The following is a 15,962-nucleotide window of genomic DNA, read 5'->3' as shown; positions in this document are numbered from 1 at the left end:
TCTATATCACTCCTTGTCTTCATAGTTCTTTTTCAGGTTTCAGCACCATCACTTTGACTTTGAATGGCAGAGGATTCTTTTTCTTTTGTTAGGATGTTTTATTGTCTCTGTCTTTAGTGAGTTGTAATCTTCCTCAAAATCTTCACTTGTTTGTTTGTTGGCTTGTTTTATGCTGTCCTGAAATCTCTTAGTTAAGATATTTTGCGATATAATTTGGTTGACTCTTCATTTTGATCTTATCCCCGGAAACAGATACAGATTTTCATGCAGGTCACAAAGAATATGCAACCTCTTGCAAAACTAACCCTGAACATATTTAAGACAGGGAAGAATTAAAACTCAAGAAACTGAAAATTATAGATATCCCCAGTTTAGCTAAAGGAATGATAACTACTTGGATGCACTATTCTCATTTCAGGGTTGTACCAAAGAACTATCAGCATATTCTGGCCTTGGTCTTTGCTGTCAAGGAGATCAATGGGAACCCCAAGATTTTGCCCAATGTCACCTTGGGATTCCAAATCTATGATAGTTACTTCAATGAAAGGATGACCCACCAGGCTACTCTAGGCCTTCTCTCTATTCGGGATCGATTTATACCCAATTACAGATGCAACATGCAGAAAGATCTAATGGCAATCGTTGGAGGACTAGATTTTGATACAACGCTGCACATGTCGTCAATCTTGATGATCTACAACCTGCCCCAAGTATGAGATTAGCTTGGTGACTTCACAACTCCTTTACTTTCCCTTTCTTTTAGTCAAAAATTATGTATCATCAGAGGAACTTGTAAAATTTTGACAACAGATACAGAAGAGGTTACTCCCCCTTTTTTTTCCCTTTCAGATCTACAACATTGCATTCCAACTTCAAAAGAAAATAAAAAGCTATGTCCAATTTCTGCCAAAACATGTATCTTTAGGTACAAATGTCCTACATCCAGTGTCGTGTAATGCAAACATTATAGGCACATCCTCTATAGGCAAATGAGATGAATAACCCAGTCATAGTCTGTTGGGCAGAATTTAATCATTTTTGGGATCTTTAGCTATTGCTGAGTGACAAGATTCTCCATCCATCCTTAGTTGCCAGAAAACAATGTCAGCATGAAATTTGCTTTGCTCATTTCTGATCTCTGTCCTGCCTCTATTGCCTCTGCAAATCCCTATAATCACTTGACTTCTTTTCATGGTAAAGGGGACAAAGGTGAACAGCTTCTACCCATCTTGGTTCTCCTTTTGAATTGGGTCAGAACAAGGGGAAAAACAGTGTTTTAGTTCTGGCACATCTAAGGACAACTTCAGCCAATCTCATTCATAGGGTGGAGGCCAAATGAAGACAACATCATGGGGATGGGCATAGGACAGGGAAAAACAGTTGTTGCTGGAGCATATTTGCAAGTGGGGAAAGTCTCCTGGTACAATGAACCTGACCACAAGTATCCTTAATGGAGAAAGAAATAACTCTTGGTTTTTTTCACAATTTTTATTAAATTGTACAGTTTCATGAAAAGGCAAAGAGCTCATCAGAACATAAAAATAAACTTCCTCCCATGTGTAAAATCTCTAAACAGATCACCCAATTATATTGAACTAAAGTGTAATATAAATCCACATGCTAAACTACAGCTGAAAGTAAGTGTAAAATACTTTATAGCTAAATTATTTATCTGCTACACTGGTACATATGCGGTAGCAATAGAAGAGAATATATGTAGCTCAGGGTTGAACCATGGAGTCCTTGGGGATCTCTGAGCTTGGCTGTTTTCTTGCAAATGTTTTGTTATCCAGCTAGGTAACATCTACAGTGCTTGAATGGAGTGGGGTTTGCTCTCTCTTTATATGCAGTGGCTTGCCCTGCCAGTGTAGGGGTGATGGTGGTGGTTTATTTTCAGACAATCAAGCAGTAAACAATACCCTAACCAAGGAACTACCAGGGAAGAAAAAATAACTTAATCAGAATAAACCACCACCACAACCCCAACTAATATAAAGTAAGGAAGAGAAAAGAAAAAGGAAAAAATAAAAGAGAACATGAAAACTGCATGAAAAGAAAAACAAGTTTAAGGAAAATACAAAAGAAAGAAAAAAGATATAAGTACAATTATGTTTTAACCTCCTTCTCTAAAGTGACATCATAATACACTTCTTTCTATAATCTATCCTGTCCAATCAGCAAAGCCATTTCATTTTAATGCAGAAGTCCATAAGAGGTTTCCAGTTACCAATAAATATAGATAGTGTCTTTTCTCTAATGAAAAAGTTAATTCATGCATCTCAACAAGATCTATCAGTTTCAGCAACTATTCTTCCATAGTGGGTAGTGTCAAATCTTTCTATCTCTGTGCATATAATAATCTTGCTGCAGTAATCATATATGGCTTCCAAGGCTATTTAGTAGCTATTTATCCATTAGTACTAAAAGGAAAAGTTCCACCAATTATCTACTGTCCTTCATAATGAACAATCATAATTCCCAGGAAGGTCTGGTCTTTTAGTCTAATTAATTTTGCTATTTTCAACAAGAGTTTTGTTAGGAAAAATTATTTCTTCTATTTTTTAAAATCACTCTCCCCTTTATCCATTTACCTGGCTTATCTTAGTATTAAGTATTATTTCCCCATTAATAAAACAGTATGCTAAATAACGATACTATTTCATCTATCACTTTTGCCAGAAAAAATTATTCTTTGCCTTTTAGCTCAGTTACGGTTCTTTCGCTCCAGATGATCAAATTCAACCGCCTGTCTTCTACCGGATGGTTTCAAATGAAGCTCACCAGCACACTGGCATTGTTGAATTACTTCTGCATTTTGGATGGAATTGGGTTGGATTTCTTGCTGTGGATAATGAAAGCGGGGAGATATTTCTGCGGAAACTCCAGCTTCTGCTTTCCCAAAGAGGCATCTGCTATGCTTTCTCAGAGAGAATTCCAAAAGCCACTTATATAGCGGATTATATCAACATGCATCAGAAATGGATTGACATCTATCAAGTTATTATAAAAAGCAAAGCCAATGCTGTTGTTGTCTATGGAGAAATATTCTCCATGTTTTCTTTACAAACATTAATTGGATTAGGGGAACTGGAAGATGTGACTCATGCATCTATGGTCAAGGTGTGGATTATGACTGCTCAGCTGGATTTAGCAGAAACATCCTATCAGATGATGGAGTATATTCATGTTTTCCATGGTTCCATAAGTTTCACAGTTCCTTCAGGTGAGATTCAAGGGTTCAAATCCTTTCTCCAACAGAGAGATCCTTTTGAAACAAATGAAGACAGTTTTCTGGAGCACTTCTGGACCCAAACCTTCAGGTGCTTGTTTCCAGATTCAACGATGGAGAAGCATAACAGTGAAGCCTGTAGTGGACAAGAGACACTGGAGAACCTTCCTTCCATGGCCTTTGAAATGAGCATGACTGGCCACAGCTACAGTGTCTACAATGCTGTCTACGTCGTGGCACATGCTTTACATGCCTTGTACCAATCCAAGTCCAAACCCAGAGCAATGATGGAAAGGCAGAAACTGAATTTTCAGGATCTGCATGCTTGGCAGGTGAATCCTTTTCTAAGAGAGAACCACTACTTGCAAACAAAGGTCCTGAGAGTGACGTGCATCATTTCCTTCCACCGAGCAGATTGGGTTGCAGTTTCCTGGACCTTCACCACATCACAGATATCACAACTGTTACTGGTGTTGCCACACTCAACTTGCTATCATCTATTAGTGACTATAGGGATGGTGGGGAATCCTGCCAGGTTTTACTGATGCTCCATGAATTAGAACAAAAGACCCTTCAACCCATGGGACAAACAAACAAAATTCTATCTTTGTTTCTGTGTTTTTTTCAATGCAGCTGCATCCCTTTCTTCAGTGGGTCTCCTTTAACAACAGTGCTGGAGAAACAGTCTTTTTGGGGAAGCACAAAGAGTTAAACACTGGATTTGATATCACCAACTTAGTCACTTTTCCAAATAATTCCTTCATGAGAGTCAAGACTGGAAGAGTTGATGTGCTGACTTCCCCAGGCAAGAGAGTTACCATTGATGAGAACAAAATGGTGTGGCACCACAGCTTTCACCAGGTAGGACACAGGATGGGTAGGGACTGGATACAGATCTGAGAGATTAATCAAAGTGCCATTTATTCCTATTTACAAATGTTTAAATAAAGAATAAGTATACTGTGCGGTAAGTAGTTGAGTGCAAAAGTGAATGTCTAAGAAAAAGTGTAACTTGACAATGACATCTTATATGAGGTTATTCAGCTTCTGTCAACTGTTTCTTCCCTGAGTTTTCCAGAAGAAAAGCCTTGCTGTACCCAAAAGGGAAAATCAAGAAAATATATTTACTCTCTGTCTCTCATCTATCCAACCACTGTGGATCTCTCTCACCAGCACCTGAACCATCTTGGTTCTGCACTACCAAGATCCTCAGCCTAAGGTTGCCTTTTGCAGCCCTGCTTTGGTTCTTCTCCTCTCAATCACTTCTGGAATCCTCTTCAGTCTGCTGCAGACATCAGCCAATCTTTCTCTGTTCCATGACTGCCTGGATTCACCATATGTTTGGCCTTTGCTCCTGGTCTGTCCTAGGCTGGTTCTATGCCTCCCTCATTGGCAGAATCTCTTGAAGAACATGAAGGAAACTACCTTGCCTCCCTTCTCTTCTACTACTACTTCATCCTTCCAAAAGCATACGTGCCAGGTAGAAGATGCTCCAAGGGATATTGTTTATTTTTCTATAGTCTCTCTATGTGACTATAGCCTTGCACTCAACTGTTATACCACCACCACCCAAAAAGATCCTCTATTCTTGACATGTACAATGCTGTAAAGAACAAAGTTTCCCAGCACAGAAGCTTGCCCAGCCGCACAGTGGAACATTTCAAAATATATACCTTCTCCTTTCATTAATTGTCCTGAAGGATGTGTGATCGAAAGCTCTTTCTCACACATCTTTTTATACTTATCTAATAGGATCTTTCATTCATTTCTTTGCATCTTGCTGCAGTGGGTTTGGTCTGAAAACTCAGCTTATAATACAGTACTTACAATCAATGAATAGAAGAATCAGTATGTTTGCATCTTGGTAGATGAGTAGCTGGAAAGATCAATGCAGCATCCTCAATATCTTTTCACAATGTAGTCTAGCAATAGTGGAAACTGATGGTGTTCATGCACAATTTTATAACCTAGTCTTCAGGTGTGAATTTTTCTTCCAGTCTGACAGCTTCTTTGAGCCCTGTCTTGTTCTAATGGTGCTCCACTTCTGGGAACTGGACTCTGACATTTGATGCTTCCAAGAGAAGAATATACTCAAAACATTTTTTTAAAAAAAATCACAATCTGAAACAATTGATTCTCAATCTACTTAAAAACAAATGACAGTTTTGAAGGAAATGCATTTTAAGCAATTTTAGGTTCAACTTTTGATCTAGATCTTGACAGGAAACTATTCATCCATAAATGGCTTCAAATTTCACAGAAGAGATTATGATAGTCTAAGGAAGTTGACAGCTTGCAAAACCTGACATTGGGGACAGTAGAACCATCAAAGCCTATTGTGTGAAATCTGAGTTTATTTATTTAGTGAATTGTTCTATTAAATATGGAGACTGCCTGTCTCCAGATGACTCTGGGTGGGTTAAAATTAAAAATAAGAAAGGAAAGCAAGAAAGAACACAGATGTTCAGAAAACCTAGTATGTAATGAAAAAACTACCAAAAGGGGCTCAACACTTACCCTAAGCCTTGGAGAACAGCCTGGTCATCAAAGCCTTTCAGAATGTCATCAAGATGATTAGACTCTTCCAAATTCTTCAGTAGTAGAAGCTTGTTTTTTTCTTATCACCTAAACTGTCCATGTCTTTCTTCAAATGGACAGGTGCCACCAGTTTCTGTATGTAACCAAAACTGCCTTCCTGGTTCCAGCAAAAAAAAGAAGGAAGGGGCCAAATTCTGCTGCTATGATTGTTCTCCATGTCCTCCAGGCAAAGTTTCACTGCAGAAGGGTAAGAGACACCACAGAGGGCTTTTCTGCACTGCATCCTTAAGCTGCTTGATCCCATGCATAAGCCAATTCTTTGGCCATGGTGACAATTTGGTGTACTGCCAAGACAATGCTTACCATGGAGTCCAATTGGTGCATTGCCCTGGTTCTGTACCCCTCCTGGCTTGCCAGGAAAGCAAGTATCAATCATGCTCCTTTCTGTAGTGGTTCTTTGAGGACATGTGATCAGTCTTTAAATAAACCACGCTCCACTGTGTAACATTTGCTGATCCAAGAATATTTCCATAGCTCACTTCAATCCATTGTGCACAATCAGATCATCTCAGATGATAAACAAGTTCTTTTATTCATAGCAAGACTAGCAAGCACATACAGCAGGTACTAAAATAGCAGTGAGTACCTGCAGAAAGGGTTACTTTCAGTCTAATATAATATAGACATATTAACAGCACTTGTCGACAGACAGCTGCTTACTAGCAACTCTTTTTAAATGTGTAATACCAATATGTCGCACACTGATTCTCCCTTGCACTTGACACTTACTTATTTGGTACATCCACTGGTGGAATGGTGAGGGAAGGAAGGAAGGAAGGAAGGAAGGAAGGAAGGAAGGAAGGAAGGAAGGAAGGAAGGAAGGAAGGAAGGAAGGAAGGAAGGAAGGAAGGAAGGAAGGAAGGGGAACCACCATTTTATCATTCATGTAGATTAAAAAATGTCTATCCTTTCATACTTCCTTCATAATACATAGAAGCTTTTCACGAATCCAGTAGCTCAGCTCAGCTCAGCTCAGCTCAGCTCATCTCAGCTTAGCTCAGCTCAGCTCAGCTCAGCTCAGCTCAGCTCATTTTTTTGGTCTTGGTCTCCTTTCCTACCTCATCATTAATTGCTGGAGATTCAAACATACCACAGGCAGACAGCTAAATGGTACAGAAGCAGGGGAGAAGAGGGATCAGCTGAAAGGCTCAGCACTTTACTGGTTCACCAGTAGGGTTAAAAACAAAAACCCACCACAACTCTATTAGTAGAGACCATTTCAGAACTAAGCAGACCCCCTTCAGCCAAAGACAAAATAGCCATGAAGTGTTGTAACCAGTGACTAGAGAGGAAGTGTATTCCCGTCATAGCCCAGAGTAGCCAGTTTGAAACAAAACTTTCCTTGAAATGAAACCCAGCCCTGCTTTTGCTAGAAGACATTACTTTTGATATGTAGTAGGAAAAGAGGGGGCCCTTTCCCAATGGGCTAAAGGCAAGTGCAGGACAATGTTGTGCAATCCTGCCCTTGGGAAACAGTTAGTAGCCTGTATTTCTGCTGGGGCAACCTGGCTGTGTAGATCATTCCAGAATTTTCCATAGATAGATTGGGCTAGATTCTATGCATTTTTTATAATGGGTAGAGGTCAGCTCCACAGGGCAGCCACACTGTGGTTGGTGATTGATTATAAGCTAGCAAGGATATTTCTCTTATTTCAAATTGGGCACTAGCTAGCAGTATGTTAGTGAATCAGCTTAGTCCACCTTGGCTTTACATCTCTCCTTTCTAGACATGGATATGTGCATCACGTGTCCAGAAGATCACTTTCCAAACAAGGATAAATCTCATTGTATTCCGAAGACAATCAACTATCTCTCACTGAAAGAACCTCTGGGGATCAGCTTAGCTTTGTTTGCTCTTTTGTTTTCTCTGCTCACAGCCCTGGTCCTAGTCATCTTCATTAAGCATCAGGACACGCCAATCGTCCGGGCCAACAACCGGGATCTCACCTATGCTCTCCTCTGCTCCCTCCTTTTCTGCTTTCTCTGCTCCTTCCTTTTCCTCAGCCCACCCAGAAAAGTGACCTGTCTCCTCCGACAAGTGGCTTTTGGTTCTGTTTTCACCATCACTGTTTCTTGCATCTTGGCCAAAACCATCACTGTGGTTCTTGCCTTCATGGCCACCAAACCTGGATCCAGAATGAGGAAATGGATGGGGAAGAGATTGGCCAATTCCATTGTGGTTTATTGTTCTCTTTTCCAAATAGGCCTTTGTGTTTTATGGTTGGGAATCTCGCCACCCTTCCCAAATCTAGACATGCATTCCATTTTTGGAGAAATAATACTTGAATGTGATGAAGGATCAGCCACCATGTTTTATTGTGTCTTAGGTTACATGGGCTTTCTAGCCACAGTCAGCTTTGTGGTCGCCTTTTTAGCCCGGAAACTGCCTGACAGTTTTAATGAGGCCAAATTCATCACCTTCAGCATGTTGGTGTTTTGTAGTGTTTGGGTTTCCTTCATTCCAGTCTACTTAAGCACAAAAGGCAAATATACAGTGGCTGTGGAGATCTTCTCCATCTTGGCCTCCAGTGCTGGCTTACTCGGTTCCATCTTTGGCTCCAAATGTTACATTATATTATTGAGACCCAATCTAAACAATAAGGAGCAAATAATAAAGAAGAAATGCTGATGAAGTATCTTAATCGTCTTTGTTTCTAATCATCTCATTTCAGGGTGATTCGGTAATTGCCATCTCTTCCCACACAAATGTTTGTTTTTGTTTTTTGTTATAGCTATACATGCTTACTATCCACTGAGAATTGTTTAGAATAGTTTCTATCTCCCATAGAAGATATTGCATTTTTTTTTTTTGTTTGCAATGTGATCTGAACAACAGATTGTATTGGGGTGGGGGTTGTGCACTTTGGCCCATCTGTCCAATCAATTTTTAAATTTTTTGCAATAACAGGATTATTGACCCTTCAACTGTAAGTGGTGGATATACTTGATGGTCTACATATGTAAGATATATTTCATGGAATTGTAGTTTGTGCCTTTGAAAGTGCTACTCGGGTCCCTCCATCCCTCTGTGGAGAAGTTTTTTTTCAGGGTCAGTAAGAATTGAAATGTCAGTCTATTTTTCTTCTGACTGGCCATTCTTGCGCATCTGCTTTTGTTGGGCTCTGATTTCTCCTATGGTCCTTCAGTGCATCCCAATCCCTGTCAAGGGTGGTTTCCAGTCTCAGCATCTACTGGAGGCTGCAGAAAGGGAAGGCGTAGATCTGATCTTGGAGTCCAGCAGAATGGAGATGCTCATCACAAACCTCCACCTTTCTTCAGCCAGGATTGTATGGGGGTGAGGGGAGAGGGCTCCCACTGCATATCAGAGCAAGTGTAGAGCATGTAAAGTGGATGTAGTCTGAATTTACCAATTATTGAGGGAACATGATGAAAAGTCACTAGTTGTTTACCAGCTATACTCCACCTGGCTCATTGGAGAATTTGGTTATATGATACAGGACCACCTGAGAGCAGCATCATACTGAATTGACAGAAAACTCTTCAGAATTTTTTAGCTTCCCCTTTTCTTGTTATGTGTGTTTGTGGGGAGGGGGGGAACTGTCCTGATGTACAGGTCTGCAAGTTTCTTTAGCAAGGAGGATGGCCTGTACCACAGACTTTGAACAGGTGCTCCTCAGACAATTGTTGTGGAAAAACATGGTGCATGTTTCTGCAGCTGTGGCACTGTGCAAATGCAGTAATCTTGTTATGGGAAAATCCAAAGTCTTCTTTGGTGCTATCCACAGAGGAGCATCATTCTTGAGTGATCCACAGGACTTTACACAGAAGGACAAAGTCTTCTGTGCATTGCTTTGTGCTTGCCACACGTACCCAAAGCAGGGTCTTTCACAGGAACTATGTTACAGATTCCACAAATTACAGTACAATTAGCTTTGGTTCTTTCTCATTGAATCCTGGTGGGTTCACACTGATTTCCTCTGCCAGGACTCTGGGCTGAACTAATGTCAGAATTTCTAATGCCATTTGTATGACCACCCTTGAGAAGGGAGCATATACTGGGTTGCTTCTTTTCATTTCTTGCACTTAGTTTCTCCCATAAAAACCATGGCCTGCTGAAGCATGTAGCTGGGGAGCATGCATGGGTTTGCAAGTAATACAGGATACCAACCTCACTGCTGCATAATCGTAGTACACGCTGACTCTATGTGCCTGCGGCACCTGACAGTGCATCACATCTGCCTACGTTCTGCCAGTACAGTCTGCCAGTGGGACAGCTGAGGATGCAGTCTCCTCCATCATCTGTGAGACTAGGCTGAAGCTGCCATAATTAAAAGATGAAGCAGGCACATAAGCAGAGAGGACAAAAAGCCTGGAATCTTATCTAAAAGATCCTTTTGAGGAGGTAGATAAGAAGGAAACAAGTTGTTAAGGAAACAAAGGAAAAAATGTCATCTGAACCAGACAAAGGAAGTTAGGCTTCAGCACATGGAAACCTTCCCCCCTCCAATCCCATCAACAGCTATCAGACTGGTAAATTAACAAGGCAAGAGTAGCTGCCCATCTTGTGAATCAACAGTGCAAGGACTTTGGGGGATAAAAGGGGTCCTGAAGACCCCCTACCCCTTGAGTCTTTGAGTCATTTTTGGATCCAGATTTGACGGCTTCTGTCCCTCTAGCTAGTGCCTGGCAGCCAGTTGAGAAGGACGTGTGTAAGTGTGGATGAGTATGTGTGTGTGTGCATGTGAGAAACAGCTAATGTACATTGTAATCAGTAAAGTTTTGCTGTTACTTTAAATTTGCTTGGTCTCTGTGTATTTCAAAGAACCTGTTGGGACTCAGTGTTCAGTTGAAAGTGATGTGTGCTTCTCCCTAATTACTTCTTTCCTGTTACCCAGGGCTGTGTGTGTTGTCTGCTGTCTGGAAAACCCAGGTAGAAAGCAAGGGGAGCTTACAAGATCCTTGTGCCTCAACAAGCTGTGAGTGTGTGAGTGACTCACCATAAGCCAAACCGGGGAGCCCCTGTAGCACATCCTCATGCAACTGGCTGAGCTAGTGACATAAAAGGAGCCTAAAATAGAAGAGAGGCAAAGCATATTTCCATGGCAAAGAGAACTATATCACCACCCTAAATATTCTTTGCAATGCATCAGTCTCCAGCAGGAGGAGCATGGAGAGATCATCATGCCCATGCTATCCAGGTCCTCCAAATCCCACTGCAGGGCACTCTGAGATGGATGTGGCATAGAAACAAACAAGAATGTGTGAGGATGGGTAGCACCATTGTTCCACTTGCTCCCAGAATGAAACATTTACAACCCTACTACGGTAGACATAGTATGAATTCATGACCTTATGGAGAATGGCATACCCCTGCTGGCCTGAGGTTACCATCATTTCCACCAACCTGTCCTCTGCAGGTTGCTGCTCCACTTGATTTGACTGAGCCTCAAGAGGCTGTTTTTGCAACCAAGCATACTAAGAGTGAGGACTTCATTCTGTGGGGTCGGGGCAACAGTGATGGATGGATGCTTGAGATACACTGTCTTTCCTGCACTGGAGTTTCACTGAGTGCTGGTACCAACGGCGGATCATGTGGCAGGGCTGTGGCTTAAGTAGTGCCACCCACAGTAGCTCACATCACTTCTTGCATCACCAACAGTTTTCTCAATATTCTGCATGAATACCACCAGCCTGACAACCTTCACAATGAAGACATCATTCTTGAACTAGAATACTCAGATTATCCTGACTATATCCCAATGTTAACCATGCTTTCTCAAAAGGAAGGCCTTTGATTTGGTTGAGGGGGGCGGGATTTAACTCAAGGCACAGAGGGAGACTGTTTTATAAAATGGAGGATTGTGCCTGGAAGAAGGGAAAAGTAGTGTGTGTTCTGATTCATCTCTTTCTCTCCTCCTCAAAGTTTGTGTAACTGGTGCCAGGGCTTAAGCCTATTTAGAAAACTTGCCATCTTTCAAGGGACTCCTTTTGTATAACTATCTTCTCCCAGGCTCCCACATTTCCAAATGGGTCAAACTACTGTACATGATGCCTGCAGGATAATTGGAGTTATACATTGACACGTTTGAAGAGCACCCAGTTGGAGAAGGGTGCTATTGTGAGGGCTTCTGCCTTCCAAGCAGAATAGAAGCCTGGTTCCTGCATCTGATGAGTTTCATTGCCAATCCTTAGGCAGGAGATGAAAAGTGGCCGTGGGGGAGAAAACTGAAAGTAGATTGGAAGTTGGAGTTTGCAAGAAGCGGAAACAAAAGGGATCAATACATTTTCCTTTGATCCTTTTTTCTCATCAGCACCAGTCCTACCGTGCTGTTTTGATTTTAAAGGGCATAAAAGGACAGGATGTTTTTAGATGAGACACTGGGTCTTTCTCTGATGCACAAAGGATTCCGAGGTGAGGGAGTTCTTAGCATGAACAACAACAATGGGAAATGTGGTTAATGCATAATACTGCAGTTTTTCCTGGGAAATTGCCTGAAATTCACAGCAACATTATGCTAAAGAGCTTTCAGGATCTTCTGGCCTTGATATTTGCTGTCAAGCTGATCTTTGGAAAACTGGATATTAGATCTGGCCTAACATCATTTTAGGATTCCACATTTATGACTTGTTATTCTAAGCCACTTTGAAGCTTCTTGCCAGAAATTTAGGACTGACATGCCATGCCCTGTGGCAAATCTATGCTATACTTGTTTTAATGAACAGCGTTTTAAAAAGGAAAAATGAACGTTCATGCCTAGATCTTAAGGAATCTCATGCAAAAATGAGTTTTCAGCATGCTTGGACAAAATATAATTTTTTACTTTAAAAAAAAAGGCATCAAGGCCATTGCACAGAAGCTCCCCCCACCCCCATTTTATTGTTACAGATTTTTGAAAGAATATAAGAAATAGATGACACAAATAGAAGAATCAGGTACAGAGAGTGAAATACATGTCGATAAGCAGCAAATGTGAAATACCATAAAACTAATATATTTTACTGCATCATCAGAAGCTGATATATTTCAAATCCATTTCCAAATTAAAAGCCGTGTCTCTGTTAAACTTTAAGCTAAAAAATTTAGTTAACACAGTTCAAGTCATTTAAAAAAAAACTAGTAAACAATACATTAAATCAAGTTTAAATTATACATTAAATTTAAGATTTGAACTCTAAAGCCCAGATTTTGGATGTGGCACGATCCCATGCACAAGAGATTAGCCCAAGAAGAGTTTCCAATTGGAATTAATTTCTATGTTGGATTTATGAAGTTCTTCTAGACATCAAGGTATACTCCCACAATTTAGAATATGAAAGAATAATTCTTCAAAAAACAGAATCCAAATTTTTTTCCAATAAAAAATATAGAGAATCCTTGCCACCGTTAATGTCAAGAGTGTCAGTCCAGTATATTTTGAAGGGCCATATGGTTTGGTGAAATTAATAAGAATATCTCTGACTAGAATGGCATTACAACTTTCAGAATTTATTCCATTCTACAATGAATGCATGGAATATCATGGTGGCATCTATAAAGGTTACAAAACTTTCCATTATAATTATTAGAAGAGAAAAAGCTCAGCTTTGACCCTCTTCTGTTAAGACAATATGGCTTTGCATTGTCCGTACGTTCCAAGGGTTTTTAACATATGGGTAGGTTATTACAATTTCTTTTTCCCATGTTTTCTCTGAATAGACCTTTTGCCAATGGAGGTTGCTTCAAGCCTACCATGACCCCTTATGACTACCCCAAGACCCTCCTAACTGCATCCTCATATTGATGAACTGGTGCAGAATTTACAAACAGAACATATGACTAAAATCAAACATGGCCATAATCGGAGAGCCATTTTAGCAAATTTTAATTCTCCATTTATGAAGTATCTGGCTTGCACTCAAATATATGCGTAGCAAATAATGTGCCATGTTTCTGATGTACCTATTGAAAAACAATTGTAATTTGGAAAATTGTTGTTATGATACTTCACCCATGAAAAAGAACACCACAGATCTTAACAGAGGTGACTACTGACTACTCAATTCCTCTTCAGGGCATTACGGTCATCAAGCTTTGTGTTGAAGCAGCTGCTGTTTGGGGAGAAAGGTTCAGGCCAAGAGCATCCCCCCCCCACACACCGTGATTCTATCACATAAACACTTAGAATGCAGTTTGAATCCACCCTGAGGTCATCTTCCTTCTGGATACCTGTATCCAAGGAACCCTATGAGCTATTCTGCATTCTCCTGCTTTCTTTCTAAAGGAGAGTGCAGAGAATGCCATCCAATCACAGTCTTGCCCCAAGCAACCATTGATTGTGGAATAACAGAAGTTATCTCCTCCTCCTCCTCCTCACCAAAAGAAAATAAATTGGTAGTGACCCATATCTCCTGATCCATATTTTTCAGAGCACTTATTTGTGTGCATCTGTTCTTTTCTTGTTTGTGAAGAAAAGAGAAGAGAAGAATCTGAGAAGTTGCTATAATGGGAAGCTGTGCAAGGGAAGATTAAGTAAAAAAAAAAAAAGAGTCAATCAAAAACTAAAAGCATCCTCTAAAAACCTCCGGTGCCACCAGCCCTGTGTTGTATTTAAAAGTCCCTATGAGGTATGAACGTGAAGTGATAGCATTTTGCCAATTTTGCAACCCAGCATTTTCCCCAATAACTATGATTATGGCTTTATTTTGATTTGGACATCAGAATGGGAAAGGGGGAAGAGAAATTCTAAACAATTAATGCAGAAAGAAACAAACTTCAGGTGTAGAATAGTGGATCTTTACTGGGGAAGGGGAAAGTTAAGCGTATTGGCTAGCTTGAGCCTAGGAGGTTGGGCAAAACATGCATTTCCAACAAGGAGAAAGCAGACCATCCATACGACCCCCAGAACTGCAGTGATTAAATGAAAATCATTTTTTGGTAGTCGTTTCAAATAAACCAGACTTGAGTCATATATAAACTTAGCCTCTGAAAACAGATAATAGTGTGGGATCTGTCCTGAAAAACTAATTCAGAATTGTCCAACCTCAAAAAGCTGAGTCTGAGTTGCATGAGAGCATTTGGGAATCCTGGTTTTTCTTGAAGAGATCAGAATCCCTAGACTGAATATGCAGATTTCTTTTGGAATGTTCATGGCTGTGAACCTTATGCCTACAATTAGTTTACTTGTTAACAAATGCAATTATTATGCATTTCTTCATACCTTTCTTCAGCCATGTCATTCCAAGGAAATCAAGCTCTCTGAAACAACTGAAATCCTATTTCTTGGAGAATTAGAATAGGCATTACCATATTAGTACTCTGAAATGGGGAAAAATACAAACATTAATAAAATGAAATTCCATTTTATTAGAAATACAAGACACACATTTGAAAATATTCAACAAAAATGAGCATTGTAAATAAAAAGTAGAACAGTGCGTCACACTCTGGGACTTGCTTTGAACACTGAATACACTGGGACTTTTTTTTTGGTTACTCCCAATCCTTAGATGTTTTTCTCTCAGAAACATGAATGGTGATATAGCAACACAAAATCTGATGTAGAGAATTAAAACCAGAAATTCTACTGAAATAAATAAATAAATATCCACATGTTACCATACAGACCATGGGACTGACATTGTAAATTTGCAATGTAACTGTGTGTTCCTGTGATGCAGTGATTAGAATATTGCTGTTTGGCAAGAAGAGCTGCGTTACTACCTGCATAAGCTTTTATTTTTTTTAAAGCAATGTTTGCAAATGTTTACCTACTTATGACTTTCACAGGGTGATTACAGTATTTGTATATAAGCAGATCTGTGAATGGAAATGCTGTGACAGTATGAGCGAGCTTTGTTTTGTAAGTCTATTGCTGGCTCCTGCACGCATCTATATACACACATATGCTTTGCATGATTATACTCTTAGGTATTTTTTTTTTTTTTTTTGGTTTCAAAAAGTGAGACAGAGAAGGCGTTGTGACTGACAGAACAACCAGCCAATAAATGTAATATTCCAACCAATTTCTGCTGAAAAACAATTTCTCTAATGGCGAAGGCCGTACATGTGCACAGACTATGATGAGAATACTACTATGGTGGATCATAAACGTTATAATCTGAAGGTATGCTAATTCTCAGATATTCCTGCCTTGCTAAGTTTAGGGTGAGGGCAGAAGAAATACAACAGGCACCT

General features: G+C 40.1%; 2 protein-coding genes across 2 annotated transcripts; both read left to right on the top strand.

Moving 5' to 3' along the window:
• Positions 1–1,504: 1,504 nt before the first annotated feature.
• On the top strand, positions 1,505–3,784 carry LOC148215465 (extracellular calcium-sensing receptor-like). The gene has a single exon (XM_088143576.1). The coding sequence runs from the start codon at positions 2,761–2,763 to the stop codon at positions 3,772–3,774; it is 1,014 nt and encodes a 337-aa protein (XP_087999702.1). The 5' UTR covers positions 1,505–2,760; the 3' UTR covers positions 3,775–3,784.
• A 13-nt stretch (positions 3,785–3,797) lies between these two features.
• Positions 3,798–15,383, top strand: LOC148215464 (vomeronasal type-2 receptor 26-like). Its single transcript, XM_088143577.1, has one exon. The coding sequence runs from the start codon at positions 7,557–7,559 to the stop codon at positions 8,454–8,456; it is 900 nt and encodes a 299-aa protein (XP_087999703.1). The 5' UTR covers positions 3,798–7,556; the 3' UTR covers positions 8,457–15,383.
• Positions 15,384–15,962: the final 579 nt, after the last annotated feature.

This window comes from Python bivittatus, unplaced genomic scaffold (assembly GCF_059951505.1).
Source record: "Python bivittatus isolate LINGU-HERP-01145 unplaced genomic scaffold, Pbiv_v1 ctg000410_np1212, whole genome shotgun sequence".
Taxonomy (NCBI): domain Eukaryota; kingdom Metazoa; phylum Chordata; class Lepidosauria; order Squamata; family Pythonidae; genus Python; species Python bivittatus.
The sequence above is the reverse complement of the archived record's forward strand: the minus strand, read 5'-3'. Positions and strand labels throughout refer to the sequence as shown.

What these genes read in the sequence shown, in the direction of transcription:
- LOC148215465 (XM_088143576.1), top strand. Translation starts at nt 2,761, where the DNA reads ATGGTTTCAAATGAAGCTCACCAGCACACTGGCATTGTTGAATTACTT.
- LOC148215464 (XM_088143577.1), top strand. Translation starts at nt 7,557, where the DNA reads ATGGATATGTGCATCACGTGTCCAGAAGATCACTTTCCAAACAAGGAT.